The sequence below is a fragment of the Gossypium raimondii genome, chromosome 6, assembly GCF_025698545.1.
Source record: "Gossypium raimondii isolate GPD5lz chromosome 6, ASM2569854v1, whole genome shotgun sequence".
Lineage (NCBI taxonomy): Eukaryota > Viridiplantae > Streptophyta > Magnoliopsida > Malvales > Malvaceae > Gossypium > Gossypium raimondii.
The window spans coordinates 511,920-530,546 of NC_068570.1; the positions used below are offsets into that span (position 1 = coordinate 511,920).

The window sequence follows — 18,627 nt, forward strand, 5'->3', positions numbered from 1 at the left end:
TCAATTTTTCAAACCAAGATTTTCAATGTTGCCTGTTGGAATAAAATGGATTTGCTGAACAAGCAACAATTGTCTTAAATAAAGGACGACCTTTTCCCCTTTTAATTATTTTTTGGCATTAGCAATTATTTGCCACTTTTCTTCACACAAAAAACATAGAGAGATAGAGAGAGGCATCCATAAAGAACAAAAAACCATCATAAATAATGACCCTTTCCAAGGAAGAAGAAGACAACAAACAAGTGAAATAAAATTAATTATATGGTAAGGGACACCACATACATGCATACCATATTTTATAATGTTATTCGTATGTCCATAAAAATTAACGTCTCTTTATTATTGAATGAATCAAATTAGAAGAAAGTTAACTCTATTATTAAAATAAAATTTTAAACAAGACATATTTACTCTGTTGAAATTTGACTTTATTTGATTCTTTTTTAAAAAATTATTTAAGAAGAACTGAGATAAAATTAATGAAAATTGGAGAGGTCAAGGTTAAAATTGTTTAGTTAAAAGCTTAAATTACATTATTTATATTTGTAGAAGGACCGAAATAGAAATTTTCTATTTATTAAAAGTTAAGAAAAACTTAATTTGAATAATTTATACTTGGGAAAGTGTTAAAAGGAAATTTTGTATTTAAGCAATGAAACTAAAACTCTTGCCACCCTTAACTTGTGAAATGCATTCATAAAAAAAAGTTAAAAGCATGGTTAGGTGTTGTCAGAAAAATTAAATTCTTAATTTCAATATAATAAATAGACTAAAATTATAATTTGACATTTTTAATTACTAGATGTCAAATTCACTTACAGTCGTCTTGTACATCATCATCTCATTTGCTTGGCACCACCAAAACATTTTTACTACAAATTTCAATGAACACCACCAACACAAAACAGAAGACAATAAAAACAACATCTCAACACCAACAAATCATTGCAAATATACATTTTCACCCAATATTTTTCAATAAAATTTAGTATTGAAACATCATCATATCACTTGATGCCATAATGGGTTGGTTCATAATAACAAAAGGATTGTTGTTGTGGTTGCTGATAATGGTGGTGAAGCTTTCATCACTTGTTGTTTCAAATCCCTCACTCGTTTCAAACCCATCGTTGCTGTTGTTGCTATTGGTACCACTATTAAGATAATTGAGGATTTCATTGAGTGACTCCAGTCTTTGACTCAGTTCCATCATCTGAGCTCTCAAAACCGAGTTCTCAGCTTCCATGTTGATGTAGTGTTGAGTGGTGAAGTTGATGGTGGTTAAGATTTGATTATTATCTTTAACCAACTGAGTCACTTGTGCCATTAACTCGTCCAAGTGCTTTTGTTTCCTCATCCTAGACCGCCTCGCTGATTCTCGGTTGGATTCCATCCTTTTCCGTTTCCTTTGATTGTGCAAATCCTCTTCGGATCCTGAATTGGACATGGAGTTTCCACTAGAAGAAGCCATTAAAAAAGAAAAAAAAAGAGACTAAATTGTAAGCTAAATAACTACTTAATATATATATATATGTATATATGGTAAAATAGGACAATTTATTTATGAGAAAACATAAAACCAGTAAAGAAAAACAACAGAGAAAGATTGAACAAGATGAGTCCTTCGTCTAAGTGAAGAATTTATCATAAACCCAGAACGGAGGATTTCACTAACAACCGGAGACATGAGTCTCAAACATGAAAATTTTCATAACACATAAGACTTCAAATAACACAGAGGAAGAGAAGAGAGTGATTTTTGAATGAAAGGGGAAGAGGTTTATGAGAGAAATGAGAAGAGAATTTATAGAAGAAAAATGAAATGAAATTTTGAAGAAGTGAAATAGAGTGGTAATGGAATCTATTTGGTGATGAGAGAGATGATTGGGGGTGTGGTGTGGGGTGGAGACGAATTTCTCATATACGTCCAGTTCTTCCAGCTGGTACCCATTATACACACCCTACAAATTATTTTAATCATTACTTATTTCAGGTTCCTCTTTATTATTTAATTTATTCATTGTTTGGACCCCCAAGGTTTCTTTTTTATATTTATTGCGGCTGAACATACATCATTTTTATGTGAATGAAAATTTTCACTCAAAAGTTCTTACATTTAACCTAGAAGATTTCTGGAAATAATTCAAATTTAAAATGACTCAAAATACAAATAAATTTAAAAATTTTTGAAATGATTTCAGCTCCTATTCATGGGATTCCGTGAATATTTTGGTTTCAAAAATAAAAAGTTCAAACAGTTGAGTTTTTTTAGAGATTACTTGTACTTACTAATTCATGATTTAGCATGTATCATTCTTGATTCTATGATAATTTTATGAAAGTTTTTATTTGCTTCTCTTTGATAGAAGTTTTATTTTCCTAGAATGTATCCTGATTTTTCTAATGACGATCGATTCAACCTTTGATAAAAAGATATAACTTAATTATATTTCATCTCTTTTCGAATGTCAAATCAAAATGAAAAAGAAAATAATTTTAACCTTAATTAAAAATCAAAATTAGAATTATCCGAAACTCTTAAAGGCTAGAATTACAAAATATTTCTCAATCATTTTGTTTATTATAATCATGTAATTATTCACCTACAACATAAAATTAGGTAAAAGTTTATATAGATATTTGTATAATATTCTTTTAAGAGGTTAGCGATTACATTGTTGGAAGGAACAACTTCATACCCTAAACATAAACAATAAAATCGAAAATGAAATATAAAAATATATATAATTAATGGTATCTGAATAACTAAAATCGACATTATAAAGTAATGATTATATTGATAATTAGAATTTAAATTTAAATTAGAATAAATATAGATAAAATCTAAATACCGTAAGATTTAAATGGAAATAAATTTGAATTTATTTATTTATTTATAATTAAGTTAGTGAAATTAATTATTGAAGAATCTGAATATAATGTGTGAAAATGCTTGAAGTCCTCATTTTCACCGCCAGTACCACAATTAACCGTTTAAGTCTGGCACTGTTGCTTTTCTGACCACTGACAGTTGCTTTGAAACTAAAAGGAATCTTAGGGATGGCGGTGTTATTTCAAGTTTTTACAAGCACTTATATGTATAAATAGCTTTGGTTAGGTTAGTTTAAATTTTAGGATTTTTGATTCATTTTTGTTTTGGATGTATTTTAAGTTCATCTTCTTTTGGGATGCAACTCGTGTTCAGATTGTTTGGATTTAAGGTTCGTATTTTTCTAATCAAATTATTATAGATATGTGGTTTTAAATTATTTATTCGAGTCATTCTGTACTTGAGTTAGTTTTTGAATTTAGATCAATTTAAATTTGAGTTTAATAAATTTAAATTATTTACCTTTATAATAAATCCAATTAAGTTAAATTTAAATTCAATTTAATCAAATTAATTTCTAATCGAATTTACAAGTTTAAATCAGAACAAACAAATAAAAAATTGGTTCATTCTTCTTCCCTTGTAATAAAGCATAAAATCTTTATTTCATACTCAAAACACCATCACAATTTAATAATTAATTCTTTATATATAATCTGACCAAACTATTTTTTTTCCATTAAACTTTTCAAAAACAAAAAGCATCTCCATGTGCATTAGTGCAGCTCCAAGAATGGTGCTAAAGCATGGATTGAACCTCAAAGTAACCCATCTAGGCTTTGACTTTAATTAGGATACCAATTGCTTTAAAGAATTTGAAAACACTAGATTTAATTATAGATTATTATTTGATATATTATCAATTTTTATTATGTTATTAGTGTTAGTTATTGTTGTTAAAAAATGATATTAAATTTATAGGTGGCGTGAAAAGAAAACCTAGTCAATCATATTCACTTGATATTAAATTTATAGGGCAATCAAATACTTAAAACCATGTTAAAGAAATTTCGTATCATCAATTTTTGGTACAAGCATCATAGAGGCGCATGTATTATGAGTCAGATTGCATTTTGTCTCATTTACTCAAAAAATGAACAAACTTATCTTTTTATGTTAGATTAAAGAACATACTACTTTTTTGTTTAAAAAGTTCATCCAATTCTACTGTTCAAATCTCGCGTGATTGACAAAATAATCAAACATCTATAGAAAGGATACCAACCTATATATACATAGAGGAATAACAAACTATTTAACAATAATATATTTAAACTTTAAATGATGGATAATAAAGCTGATAATATTACTAAAGAAAAGGAAGAATCCCAACAACAAGATTAAGGTGGTTGAAGAATCTTATCATGCCCCCGCAAGATGGACGACGTTGAGACGAGGCTAATCCTTTTGACAATGTTAACAAACTATCGGTGAGGTAACAGTTTTGTGAGAGCATTAGCAAGCTGGTCGGCAGTGGAAATATGAGACACACGAAGACAACCGCTTTGTACTTGTTCACGAATAAAGTGGTAGTCTATCGCAACATGCTTCATGCGCGAATGAAATACTGGATTAGCACAGAGATGACTGGCTCCAACATTGTCGCAATATATCACTGGCTGTTGTGGTATGATGACACCAAGTTCATACAGAAGGGAGCACAACTAGCGTAACTCAGTAGTTGTATCAGCCACGGAACGATACTTAGCTTTGATAGAAGACCAAGCAATCGTTTCCTGTTTCTTCAAGCTCCAAGACACGGGATTGCGGCCAAGATAGATAATATAAGAATTTGTAGAGGTAAAACCATCTTTGTCACTAGCCCAATCAACATAAGAGAAAGCATGAAGGGCAAGAGACGAATGACGATAGATAGAGAGGCCATGATCTAAGGTACCACAGAGATAACGTAATAGTCGTTTGACGGCAGTCTAATGGTCAGTCTTGGGTTGATGCATGAACTGCGACAACTTATTAATAGCATGCAAGATATCGAGTCGTGTTAATGAGAGATACTGAAGACTGCCAACAATAGTGCGATAGGCAGTTGCATCTGCTAATGGGGAACCAGAATGTAATGTAAGAGACACCGAGGAGGACATAAGGGTTGAAACCGATTTAACTTCAGCCATCTAAGCTCTGTGAAGAAGGTCAGCAATGCATTTGTGCTGACTAAGAAATAAACCATCAGCATGGGGAATGACCTCGACACCAATAAAATAATGCAAGTGACCAAGATTCTTCAATGAGAACTGAGCTAATAGGTGCTGAAGAAACTGAGATATAGCTGAAGAGGTATTGCCGATAACGATGAGATCATCAACATAGACAATAAGATAAATTACAGGATTGCGGCCACGAAAGATAAATAACGAGGCATCGACAATGGAGTTGATAAATCCAAAAGATAGCAAGAATGATCGTAATTCATGATACCAAGCACACGGGGCCTGTTTAAGCCCATAGATAGCTTTTCGAAGCCGACACACATGATTAGGATTATCGCGGTTGATGAACCCTGGAGGCTGAGTCACAAACACATCCTCTAAAAGAGTGCCTTGGAGGAAGGCATTATTGAAATCAAGCTGATGAAGGGCCCAACCATGACTAACAACAAGGCTAAGTACTAGGCACAATGTGGTTGGTTTAACAACGAGACTAAAAGTTTCAGTAAAATCGACGCCCGAGGGTTGATGGAAGCTTCTTGCGACTGGACGGGCTTTGTACCTGTCAAGGGAGCCATCAGAATGATATTTAGTGTGGAATATCCATTTAAAGCATGCTAAATTTTGAGTGGGGTACAATAGGACAAGCTCTCATGTTCCATTGCGAAGAAGAGCATCAAATTCATCGGACATGGCACGCTTCCATTGGGGGTCTTTTAAGGCTTAAGTAACTGTGGTTGGTTCACGGGTAGGGTGGTGGAGTTTTGTATGAAGGTTGAGTTTTTGAATGGGTTTGTATATATTGTGTTTGGAACGAGTAATAATACTGGGAGAGGGTATAGTGGTGGTGGTTGGTAATTCAGGTTGAGTGGAGGTGATGAGGGTTGGTAATTCAGGTTGAGTAGGTGTAGTGTTTGGTAAGACGGTTTGGTCTAGAATAGTCGGAGAAGACGGCTGAAAGTTTGGATCAAATGAAGTGGTAGAATGAGATGGAGCATTAGAGATGGGTGTAGTGGTAGGTGTTGAGGTGGATGAAGTAATGATTGGTATAAACAAGATGCACCATTCAAAAATAGTAACGAGAGTAGCTTTCGGGAGAGTAAGAACAATTTGTGTAAAAGGAAAGACGGTTTCAATAAAACGAATAAGAAGAGAAGTATATAGGTGATGGAAAAACGTATCAAGGCAGAGATAGGCACTTTGAGTAGACGAGTAACCAACAAAGAGACAAGGGGTCGATCTGGGTTCAAGTTTGTGAGAGGCATAGGGACGTAGTCAGGGATAACAAAGGCAACCAAAGCTTCAGAGTTTGCTATAGTTAGGAAGAGTGCCGAAAAGTTAGAAGTATGGGGATTCATTGTGAAGGGTAGGCGTATGCATACGGTTTATAAGATAAATGGTTGTGGAAATGGCATATGACCAATAGGATAGAGGCATTGAGGCATGGGAAAGAAGGGAGAGACCAGTTTCTACTATGTGTTGATGTCAACGCTCAGCAAAGGCATTATGCTCAGAGGTGTGAGGAGATGTAAGATGGGAAATTCTATTGATGTTGAAAAACGAAAATAAGGCTTGGTATTTACCGCCATTGTTTGAATAAATTGTTTTAATTTCAGTGTTGAAGAACTTTTTGACAACGACTTTGAAACGGGTGAAAGTATCATGAGCCTTAGACTTGCACCTTAAAGGATACAACCATATTTACTTGGTGAAGTGATCGACACAGATTATATAATATTTAAAGTTTTCAACAGAGTGTATTGGAGAGGTCTATACATCAGTAAAAACTAATTCAAGAGGGGATAAAGATGATAAGGTGGAAGCGGAGAAAGGAAGTTTGTGACTTTTATTAGAGTGACAGACATTACAATATGTATCTGACAGAGAAGATGTGTTAACATCTAAATGAAAAAAGGAAATCATCTACTTAAATATCGAGAGAGATGGGTGACCAAGTTGGTGATGCCAGACAGGAGGTGTTGTCTTTAGTATAAAGAAAACAAGTAACAGGGTGGAGTTTAAGGGCCACTCATAGACACCATGTTTACATTGACATTGGAAAAGAATTGCCCCAATCTTTAGATCCTTGACAAGAAAAGAAGAAGGTAAGAATTCAATAGAAGCATTGTTCGATTTGCAAAATTGAGACATAAAAATTAAATTGCATTTCATATTAGGAGCATAGAGGACATTAGATAGAGTAAATGAGTGAAAGTAAGTGGGAAGAGTGATAGAACCAGAGTGAGCAATAGGAACACTAGAGCCATCACTAATCATTACTTCATCCGAGCCAGTGTAGGGATTGTGAACAGATAGATTTTGGAGATCAATTGTGATATAGTGTGTTGCACCACTGTCTAATAGCCAAGGATCAGAGCATAAGGAATTGGAGGTAGCTACATGAGCTTGAGGTTACCATGGTGGAGGCGTACGAGATGTCGATGAGTTGGCCTGATGTGGAGGTGCGACTACATTCGGGAACTGCTGGGGAAAGAGAGAGCACTGAGTGACAACATGCCCCTGAGTTCGGTACCATTGACATTTGCCCAAAAAAGGACGCATAGGTTTATCGTACTATTAAGATGCAGAGGGCGTAGGAGATCGGTGAAACCACTAGTTAGAGCGTTGAGTGTGAATTGAGTAGGCGGTGACTGATACACTTGAGGAGGAGTTGTGTAAGGCGAGCTCTCTGTTGATCAGCTTCTCATGCAACTCATCAAAGGTGATGGCAGTATCTCGACTATTGACAGCATCGATAACTAGTTGGAAGGTGTTATCAAGCCCTTCTAGGACTTTTTCAATAAGATTCTCTGCATCTAACGGTTTACCAACAGTAGCAAGCTCACCGGCTTTGATTTTAATAGCTTGCATAGAGTCGGTGATAGTTTGAGAGCCTTTGGAAATGTTTTTGAGATTATCTTTGATTTGTTTGATATGGCCATGAGATGGACGAGCATAAGTATTGGCAAGGACCGTCCAAGTTTCAGCTGAGGTTGTGCACCGTAAGACTAGAGGTATAAGGTTTTAGGAGATGGTGCCAACTAATGCACCAAACAAGAGTTTGTCTTATAGTAGCCATGTTTGATATGCCGGATTAGTGGAGGTTGTGTTATCGGTAGTGATAGTTTTTGGTGGACAAGGATGTGTGCTATCAATGAATTTGAAGAGGTCATAGCCTATGAGGATGGATTCAATTTGGGTTTTCTAGGAAAGATAATTGGTGGAGTTGAGTTTGATAGAGTTCTAGATTGTGACTATGGTGAGGGGATTGTTAGAGTCAAAAGGGTTGGAAATGGAGTTGTCAATTGCCATTGGAATCGAAACTTAACCTCGTTTGAGATAGGTAACTGATACCATATAGAAAGAGAGAAACTGAAAGTAATTAAGAGAAGAAGGTTTTTATTCATATCACTCTTGTTAAACAATACCAACCTATATATACGTAGAGGAATAACAAACTATTTAACAATAATATATTTGAACTTTAAATGATGGATAATAAAGCTGATAATATTACTAAAGAAAAGGAAGAATCCCAACAACAAGATCAAGGTGGTTGAAGAATCTTATCAACAACTACACGTGGTATGCCATTATAGCTCATTCTAATGTACAAGGATCAGTTTTTAATAGTAGAAATGGATGGAAATTTTAATAGAAGAACCATTTTTGCTCTTTGATCTAACGTATATGAACTAATTTGCCCATTTTTTGAGTAAATAGAGAAAATGCAATCCAACTCTTAATACTAGGGCCTTCATGTTTGATGTCTTTCATGATATTTTTACCTCAATTTATTGGCAACAATTAACAACAGATTATAAAAGTGGCCTTGAACATGACCCAAACTAAACGAGATTAAACTAGTATAAAAAGAGACAAAACATATACAAAATTTACATAAAATAATACTCAACTTTAAAAACTCTAGATTTTAAAATTTCAACACTACAAATGTTTAAACATATACTTTAGCATATTCCATTCATTATTACCTAAAAGTAAAACCAGTTTCCTAGTTGATCTCCAACTTTTCCCTTTGTGTTACCATAATTGAGTTAAGCTTTTGCTTTTGCTTTATTACAAAAATAGAACATCAATGTTTATTTTATCTCTTCCAAAAACGCAAAGAGATTAAAATTTTCGATTCAAACATGTTTATTTTTCATCAATTGTCATACAATAGCAGCCTAATCATATGTTATGTTGGTGAATTTCAACAAAATATACTAATGTTTTAATGATCAGATCTAAATATTTAAATCGAAAATGTAATAGAAATTATTATTTTAATTGTTTTAGTAAAAGGCAAAATATTAAATTTATAGATTAACAAAATATACGTTTTTTCTAAATTACTTCAACTAGGGTAATAACTGTTTAATTTAAATCAATTTAAAAAAATCCGATTTGATTTAAATAATTACAATTTTTTAATATATGAATAAAAAATCAAACCGAATCAAATATATTTAATTAATAACCAGATTAAAACCGAACCAAATACTACTATTCAAATCAAATGTTGGAAATTTTATCGATTTTATTCTGAACCCCACTTCAACGGAGGATTTGTAGAATGCACGTGATTTTTTTGTTTCGCCGACAACATTGAAACTTGAAGGAACATGTTCATCGCCCAATCCCACAATATGGCAACAAAAAATATATATATTTAATCCAAGGAAATAAGAAATAAGTGGAGATAATCTAGTTAAATTTTGCTATTTATTGTACATATTTAACATCTATATATATATATATTTTAAATTTTAAAAACTGAGTTCAACGAAACGGTAATTATTGAATTTATTATGTTTTGTTATTTTTAGAATATAATGGGGTATGCATTATATTACAAGTGTAATGGCATGTCAGCATGTTATTTTTTGCGTATTACTCATAAAAATGTTAGTTAATCGATTTAATGATTGTCGTTTACGTTTACATCAAAGCTGAAATATCGAAATTCGAAAAATACAGGAACTAAATTAATTGATTGACAAAGTATAATGACTAAAATTGACTAAATTAAAGTATAATGATTAAATCTACAACTTAACGTGGAGTATAGGGACTAGTAGCAGAATTTGACCCAAAAGAAAATTAATGTTGTAAGGTATGCTATAGTAATTATGAATGTGACATTGTGGATTTTCAAGAGAAAGTTAGGTCGAATATTTGGACCTTTTGTGAAGTTGGTTGAATAAAGTCTATAAACAGTAATTTTGTAGATGAAAAATTAACATTGACATGCTAGAATAGCAATATGTATATATTTTTGATATAGAGTGAGGACCTAACTTTGTTTTGTTATAACTTGTGACCTGAAAAGTATATATTTATATAAATATTCTTCACTTTGAAAATAAGAAAAGTGAGAAGCTAAAATTGACATTTCATCAAAATAAAGCAAAGAGAAAAAGACATCAATGAAGGGAAAATCAATCTTATTTTTACCATCATCCATCTTTGTTATTCCCATAATAGAATTTATACTTTTTTTTATAATTAGTAACATAAAAAAATCATTTTATAACGATAAAATTAAAAGTTTAAACTATCCAATTAATTGAACACTGATGGTGCATTGTCAAAAAGTAATAATACTGTTGCGACTGGAGGAGTGTTAGAGACCATGATGCCAATTGGATGTGTAGTTTTGCTATGCGGATTGGGAAGGATTCAATTTTCAAAATTGAGGTAAGAGCTATATTAGAAGGCCTCAATTTAGCATGGGCATTTGATTTTAGGCAATTGGAATTGGAGTGTGATAATACTTTAGATGTGAAAACTATCTTAGCTGGTGGTGCGGGTACTATGTTATCGGAGTTACGTTTGATTAGTCAACTTTTTTGCCGAAATTAGAGGGTTCGTTTTCAATTATCCCTAGGGAACATAATAGAGTAACTAATTTGATGGCTAAATCGGGAAGCAGGAATTATGATGAGGCCCCAATCTTATTACAGGAGCTTCTCAAAATTGATCTTGATTCTATGATTGTTACTTCTAATTAATTTGGTGTCTTTGCATTTGCTTTCTAGTTATTTCTTGTTACAAAAAAAAATCCAATAAATAATAACTCTAACAAAAATATTCATTATTGAATGAGTCAACTAGTCACCATGGTTCAAAATTAAAAAAAAAAAAAGGAAATACAACAAATAAAACCCAAAACATATGAAAAACTGATTCGAATGATATTTTTTAACCTTAGTTTTCAAATTTCGATTTTTTTATTTTATTTTAAGTTATTTATTAAAATATTATACGAATCGATTTAATTGAATTGTCCAATAAAATTTTTACAGTACTAATAAAGTGGAAGGCACAACTTGAGCCTTTACAACCGCCCCTAGATTTCAAACAAGTTGCTAGCACTTTATATCATTGATTGCAATAGAAAGGTGGAGAAAATCAAACTTGAAATGTAACATAAAACAAAAGTCACCATGCATATTTGGGGAATATTAATTTGCAATAACAAAAGGACTATACATTAGATAGCTAAATAGCTATATAGTATTATTAATTATTGAAAGAAATGCTTCCAAGATTTAAAAAAAGTAATGGGTTGCTAAAAATATCACATCTGCCTCAATTATTGCCTTTGGAAGAGTAAAGTGTTGTAAGTGTTTACTTCGTGTAAATATACACAATTTGTTCATGGTAATTTTATTTATGGGTGACAAATGCAAGCGGTCCCCCCGAATATAATGAAACCATGTATTAGTAACTCCCAAATTTAAATCAAGAGGTGTAGTGTAGTAGTTGCTCATCTCGTTCCATAATCATGTGGTTGAGAGTTAAATCTTTACTCATAATAATGGAATATATTTCGTGGTTAACTGTTTACTTCTTCGAAGAGCATTTATAGTAAGGGGATTAGTCATTAACACCAATAGTGAATATCCTAATTTCAGTACAAAAATAATTCTTGAGTTTAAGATTTAAGATTCATGATCTCAAGTTTAAGGTTTAGGGTATTGAGTTTAAGATTTAAGGTCTCAGTTTTAGAGTGTAAAGTTTAAGAGTTTAGTATCTATTTACAATTAATTATTATTCAATTATGTTTAAATGATGTTATCAGTATTTATTTGTATATATAAGTTTTCCCTTATTTTTTGTTTTACTCATTTAGAATGTGTTATTATTATTCATTGATGATGTATCAAACTCATACACTACATTAAATATTCTCCCCACATACGTATAATACAAGGTGGAATGATCCATGCAACCCAAAAATAAAATTGCAAAAAAAGCTAACAAAGAATTTATGGTTAAGAAGTGCTCCAAGGGGATGGTTTGGGCTTTAAGGAAGAGCTTTTGGTCGGTCTTTGAAAGGTTCTTTCTCTTTATTTGTAACATAAATGCTTGGTGGAGAGGTAGGAGTAGCTTTCAAAAGCTGATATGTTTGTTGGGTGTTACTAATTGATAAATTTGATGTTACTTGAGAGAGCCCCAAGTTGCTTAGGCTATTGTTCCACTTGTGTCTTCAAATGTTTCGGAAATGGAGGTGTGGGTTTAAATATTTGTAAATATTTGATTCATTTTGATATTTGGATATTTTAATTACTTTTCGTGGTGAATTCAAAAGGAATAAGGGATATTAGTCTATATGTATTATTCAAATTCTTTTAATTTTGTGGATAATATCTATTAGTCAAAACTGTTTTATTTTTATGGATAATGAGTTCGAATATTCAAATTTATTGTCTATTTTATTATTAAAAAATTAATTTTACTATATGTGAATATTTAATGAATTCATATATCCGATAAATAATTTAATTAATTCGAATAATAATACTCAAATTTAATAGGATAATCATTAGCCTTTTATCAATTCAAGGATTTGTATGTTAAAAATAACCTCATTTCTAGTTTCTCAAATTTCCCACAAAGCACAAGTAGAGAGAGAACAAAATTTATTTTCTTACTTTTGTAGATCTTCTCTTATAATCATTGAAAGATTCAATTGGAGATCAACTCCAAATTAAAAATTTTGAATTTTTACAGATAAAGATCTCGAAACTATATGTATCTCGTAAAAATCATGTTTTCCTATTGAAAGTGTATATATATACACAATATTGAAGATATATAGAAAATTCTTGTCGAAATAGAACATCTCCTTTAAATCAGCCAAAATTAGGTGGCAAAGTGAAAACAGTTTGCAAGGACACAAATTTTGTACACCAAAAGTCAAAAACAATTATTTAGTTTTTGAGTCCATTTGCAAAAGGGAAATAATAATTAGGGTACGTCCGCTTCATAATTATTCTTTTCAATAATGTCATCTTTAATGTTTAAGCTTAAACTCTCTTTTTTAAAATGTAAACATTTATTGGTTCATGTAATACAATTATTAGCTTTTCAAGTCTCAATATTCGTAATTTATGCTTAGATTGAGAAATTTCCATTTCTTAGGAAAATTTATTTTATAAACTCTTCTATTTAATTTTATTTCCCACTTAGAATCACACCTACCTCATTTAGCTAATTTCAGCCATTGATTGAATCAAAACAGTCACCATGAAATTATTACGAATACTATATTTAGCTAACCAATTTGCAACAAAATTCTGCTCTCGAGAAATATGAAAGATATGAAATTTTTATTAATTTAATAAATTCCTCACGTAATTTCAAACAATATAATAAAGAATGGTCAGTTTTTGTAGGGTCAAGAGACAGTAGTCTATTTTCAGCTTTTGCAAAAGTGTTCAATTTTTATTTTCCCATGACTTTTGATTATTTTCTCATGTCTTTTCTCCTATTGCTTTGGGTAATAAAGCATTGGTTAAAATATGGTACGAGTTTTTGTATATTTGAAATTTAATTTTTCTATATTTATTTTTAAAATTTTAATTTATTTACTTGTTAGGTTTCAAAATTTATGCCCAATTGTTAACATCGTTGAACTCTGGAGTGAAGTTGGGAAATTTTTCTGTAGGAGTTGAAATTAAACTATAAACTTTTATGAGTCAAAAAGTAATTCTTCCATTATAAGCTTATAACTTTACAGTTCTAGCATGATTAAACCATAATTTTATCATTTTAGGGGGTCAAAATACAATCTTACTATGTATCAACCTATAATTTTTTAGATTTTAAAGGGGATAGGCACAATTTTTCTATTTTCGGGGAGCTTTGCCCCTGATTAACTTCTTCTGTTAAATTTTCTAGTTTGAAATATTGAAATAAAAAAAAATTCACTTGATAATCATGTAACAAAGAAATTGACATTGTAATGAACTTAAATTTAATAAAAGAATTTTAATGGTGTTAATAATTGGACTTGCAATTTTAAATCCAAAAAGGTAATGGGATTAAATACCTTGTAATAAGATAAAGGGACTAAATTCTAAATATACAAAAAGTACAATGACTTAATCATATTTTAACCTAAAGCATTTAATCCAAGGGTTTGGTCCCAATCAGATTTTCCTTTTCGCCTACCAGCTGACAAGGTAGGGCTTCTTTCTCCCTTCAACTTGATTCTAAAGACTTCATAATTCAAATGCAAATTCTCCAAATTCCCTGCAATAGAATATGCAAAAGTTAATTACATATAATTCAACTTGCTAATGGGATAGGATTAATTCTAGTTTTAAAACAATCGAATCAATTTTAGATCAGATTAATTAGATTTGGGTCATTTCAAGTTCGGATCATTGGAGTTTACTAGTTGAGGTAAGGTATCTCAAAGTTCTGGTAAATATTTCAGATTAGAATAAATATCAAATTTATATATGAACTTTGATCTAATGTGTAATTTGATACATTAACTTTGATTTGGTGTAATTATACACATGAAATTTGAATTGTGGTTCATATGTATACGAGAAACTTTAATTTTCATTTCAATTGTACATATCTAAACACATTATATTGTCGAAAAGGAAACCATTTTAAATATTGCATAAAAGAAAATTGTGTTCGAAACAGGATCTCCAAATAATACAAAGTGGACATAATCTTTAGAAATCGTGAAAAGGGGAAATAAGACAAAATCTCGAAAATACCAAGGAAAACATTACGATTACTTTTTCTAGGTGAAATTACTTTTAATTTTCAAAATATTCCAGTAGGAGGGGAAAAAAGGGAAGTAGATTAAATCAGGGACGGATACAATTTTGACCCATTGATTAAAATATTGCATAAAAATATTTTTCAGCACAAAATTATAAAATTTATTTAATTTTAAATTTATTTTAAATACGATGAAATTAAATTTTAATTTAAATACATTTTAAATAGTTTAAATTAATCATATATTAATTGTGAGATAAATGTATTAATTTATTTTATTTAAAACATATAAAGTAATATCATTTTAAATTAAATAGATTAAATTAATGTTTGCTAATAATAAATTAAGTTTTGTTAATAATATATATCATAAAAATGTTTTTACATTTTATTCAATGGCAGTATTTTCAAAATTTATTATATCATTTCTAGTAAAGTGTTTAATGAACCAAACTTATAAATACAACTTTCTTCGGATTTTAATTAGTATTTTCTTATGAATACCAAACAATGTAATATTACATTCCTCGCAATCACAGTCCCAACAATTACATTATTAGAATTTTATCATGAGAAAGTATCAAACATTATTATTGGGGACTGACCCGAATAAACAACAAGATAATAAAAATGAAGAAGAAAGAACACAAATATTTTACATGAAAAACCCTCAAAGAGGAAAAAACTACGTGCAAAGGAGGCTTCCAGCTTTTCACTAATGAGTAAACAAACGAGAGCATAATATGAAGAAATAAATCTACATGTACTAAACGTATATTACCCTAAACCCTAAATACAAAGCTCAAAATCTCAAAGAGCAAACCGGTAAATAAAATCCTAAATCTCATAGGGCGCTCAAAAAAAGGTATAAAATACTCTCCATAATTACCACAAAACTCTCACCAAAACTCACATGTGACTACATCTTGTCGCCCTCAAAACATGATACAATGGCTCCTTTAAATATGCTTAGATTCGAGTTCTAATCATTCTAAAATATCCTTGGAATAATCAGAGTGCAACTAGGAGAAGCAGTCTTGCTTGAAGTCTAAAACGCGACTATATAACTTGGAGAAATCGTCGTGACGTCCCATGCATGCTTATCATGATGTCACCGCCACGTTCGTTTGGGGTTTCGTCGCAACATCACTTGTCTTCACGTCGTAACGTTGCCTCTATTTTACCTCTTCTTCGACAAATCCTCAAACATCTTCCTAAGTATTTGTAAAACATCTGATAATTATGAGGCACACCCTACAAATCTCCACATTGACTCGTATCTCAAAGAGAAAAAAACCACGGACAAAGGAGGTATCGACTTTTCACTAAATAATTAATCAAATGATAGTACAATATAGAGAAAATAAACCTAAAAGTACTAAATGTACTATCCCAAACCTCGAAAGCAAAGTTCTAACTTGGGAACAAAATTCTGTTTATAGTTACCATGAAAGTCTCACCAAAATTAATATGCGACTACATCTTGTCGTCTTCAAAGAAAACCCTTGCTAATTGGCTTGTCAAAATAAAGATACAATGGCACCTTTAAATAAATTTAGATTAGAGTTCTAATCATAAATTAATAATTTAATTTCTTAGAGAAAATCATGTAATTAAACTATAAGAAATTAAAGTAGCTGGAAATTGTGGGAATGGAACCCAAAATTCCGGTTGTCCTTTCTTAGTTTTAATTTGAAAAGTTCCATAAGGAGAATTACATTCAAAGTATGCTTGATTAATATTCTATCTAATGAATATATAAAAGCCCAAAAGTGTGTGTATATATATGTGGAAAATTTTACTGAATTTGACCTACATTCAACCTTTCAATGAAAGTAATGGGAATATAAAAGTATTCTAAACCTTAATTGTCTAAAGCAAACTGTTGTTTTTTAAATCAGAAAATCATGCATGCATGTGAACTGTACTTTTTTTTATCAAAAAGAATGCCCAGAAGCTGACAAAGAATCCATGAACTTTAAGTCTTTAATAATTTTCTTTTCCAAGAAAATTCCCATAGATCTTGCAGAAAATTTTGGTTCAGTCTCACAATAGTATAGTAGCTGTTATTTAAAACCCTTAATAACCATATTTAAAATATATGAATCAAATTTTAAATAATAAATATATTTATTGTATTTACAGTTTGGATCGTGTTAAAGAAACACAATGTAAACCAAATATTTCTTCTTCTTTTTCTATTTATGCATGGTAGATACTTGTTTACGTTTTGCTTTAAATATGTTTTACATCATACTTAAACTGCTATTTAATGTTTAAGCTAATAGTTAATCAATGAAATTAGAACATTTTATTTATAGTAAATGTACATGATAACGTCTAATGTGAGATATTTTTATAGTAGGATCCCATGAGATTCTTTTTAAATAAATGGTTTTGATTAAAAGACAGAAATAAAGAGATTGTAGCTATTTGATCAAGCCACATCAGAAACTAAAAAATTGTGTTGGTGGCTTATAACATGTTAAATCGGTTGCTAAATATGTTGTTTTTCTCTCGAAATCAGTCTCTCATTCTTTAGTATTGAAACAGGTTGAATTGGTTAAAAAGTAAAGTCATATTTTTCAGTGCAACTCCTACATGGCATGATCAACGGTGATTTAAAAGGACCCCACAGGATTTTACTATAATAAGATCTTTAAATAGATGCTACTATAATACTCTTAATTAATTTTGTGATAATTATTTAATTTTAGAAATTGGAATGAAGATGAATATATAAGAAAACAATTGAATAAGATTCCAATATTATATATGCAGTAATTAAAAATAGTGAAAAAGATTCTTTCATCATTATTTTAATAAGAAGAAGAATAATAGTACACTCACTAAGAAACAATAAGGGTCTTATAAAGAAGGTTTATATGCAATGGAAAATCATTAATCAATCAGCTGATCGGTTCCTTTTTAGTGATCCGATCTTACCTGCTTATTTGATTTCTTACAAGTGGTAGATAAAGCTAGAAAACGTAATTCTTCAAGCACAAAGGTGGAAGTTGGGTAAATTTGCATTTTAAAATTTTAGATTATTTTAGGATTGAATTATTTTGAATTCGTATCATTTAAAGTTTAGGTTAATTTTTAGATTTGAGTTATTTTGATTTGTCAATCAGGTTTTTTGTCAAGTCATTTTGTAGGTCATTTCGAGTTACTTGTTCGAATTATATTAATTGTAAATCATTATAAGTTTAGGGTCATTCCAGATTTAGACTCTTTTATTTAGTTATTTCTAGTTTGGGTTATGTTAGAATTTGGGTTGGTTTTCATATTCAAGTCATTTTGATTTTCAGTTGAGTTATTCAGTGGAGTCTTCTGTTTTGGCCATTTTAAGTTACTTATTCAAATCATTTCGATTTTTGTGTTTAGATTGTTTTCAACTTGAATTATTTAAAATTTTTATGATACTAGTTTAGGTCATTTTAAAATTTGAGTTGGATAAACTTGAGTTCTTTAACTTTGTTTTATATAATTAAATTGAGTTAAATCAATTTTACATTCAATAATCAAAGTGAT

General features: G+C 30.6%; 1 protein-coding gene across 1 annotated transcript; it reads right to left on the minus strand.

The window, feature by feature from the left end:
- Positions 1-726: 726 nt before the first annotated feature.
- LOC105772492 (bZIP transcription factor 11) lies at positions 727-1,912 on the minus strand. Its single transcript, XM_012593761.2, has one exon. It carries the CDS (start codon positions 1,469-1,471, stop codon positions 986-988), a length of 486 nt encoding a protein of 161 aa, XP_012449215.1. The 5' UTR covers positions 1,472-1,912; the 3' UTR covers positions 727-985.
- Between the last annotated feature and the right edge of the window lie 16,715 nt (positions 1,913-18,627).